This window comes from Buceros rhinoceros, unplaced genomic scaffold (assembly GCF_000710305.1).
Source record: "Buceros rhinoceros silvestris isolate BGI_N320 unplaced genomic scaffold, ASM71030v1 scaffold26177, whole genome shotgun sequence".
NCBI lineage: Eukaryota > Metazoa > Chordata > Aves > Bucerotiformes > Bucerotidae > Buceros > Buceros rhinoceros.
Genome location: NW_010421930.1, coordinates 8,091 through 9,019, shown reverse-complemented (window position 1 = coordinate 9,019; position 929 = coordinate 8,091). Strand labels below are relative to the sequence as shown.

The window sequence follows — 929 nt, the reverse complement described above, 5'->3', positions numbered from 1 at the left end:
TGGGCCCTCGTGTCTGCCACATCCCTCTCAGCACCCGCAGGGCCACCCTGCGAGAGGTGCTACGAGTCCACTCCACGCTGGCTAACCTGCAGGTGTATGGTGAGTCGGCCCAGCCCGGCCCCCCAGTCCCTGTGGGTCAGAGAAGGTGGGGGGTGCAGTCCCTCGTGTAATGAGGGACTCGTGTGTTAGGGGATGCTGCCCTATGGGGTTGAGGTGCCAGCTCTCCAGCCCTCAATTTCTGGAGACACAGGGCGCTCCCTGTGCCCCAGCAGTGACAGAGGCACCCTTGCTGCCCAGGGAAGGACACGCCACTGGAGGACATCACTGGTTCCCCCCGGAAAGGCTGGCAGAAGAGCCGGCGGAAAGCAGAGGTGGATCCCCCACAGGAGGACACAAGTGGTGCGTTTTGCTGTGGAGCGAGCGGGGAAGTTTGGTGTTACGGCATGGGAGATCTGTAGCCCTGTGTCAGGGCTGGACACCACCGTGGGGGTCTGCAGCATGTGGCCTTGTGCTGGGTAGGGAGTGCTCGGCTGAGAGCCCCAAGTGATTTGTGCTGTGTGGGGGGCCTCAGCCCCAGTCTTAACCCCCTTGGCCCCAGAGGAGGAGGAGGAGGAAGAGGAGGAGGAAAGCCCTGCAGTGGAACTGGGAACTGTGGAAGTGACCCTGGGGACCTTGCACCTCCGGGAGTTCGAAGTGATGCCCAAGCGAAACCGCAAAAGAAGGAAGAAGAGGGACAAGAAGGTGGAGAAAGGTGAGGGGGAAGAACTGGCTGGGGACAGCGTAGGAAGGCGTTGGGGAAGGGACTGCCATGGCTGGCCCTGGCCCTCTTCCTCACCATGCGCTCCCTGTGCAGGGCCCCGTGCCGAAGAGGCGGGATGCCCTGGTACCCAGTGCGGGCAGGCCAGCCTGGAGCTGGTGATGGAGCTGCA

General features: G+C 63.2%; 1 protein-coding gene across 1 annotated transcript in view; it reads left to right on the top strand.

Annotated features, from left to right (window-relative positions):
- The window catches only part of ANKZF1 (ankyrin repeat and zinc finger domain containing 1), a 5,739-nt gene that overhangs the window by 1,969 nt on the left and 2,841 nt on the right, over positions 1-929 (top strand). The window contains exons 6-9 of the mRNA XM_010139882.1: positions 21-99; positions 298-396; positions 572-751; positions 854-926. Of these exons, the coding sequence (XP_010138184.1) occupies positions 21-99; positions 298-396; positions 572-751; positions 854-926 (431 nt within the window). The remainder of the gene's footprint in view (positions 1-20; positions 100-297; positions 397-571; positions 752-853; positions 927-929) is intronic.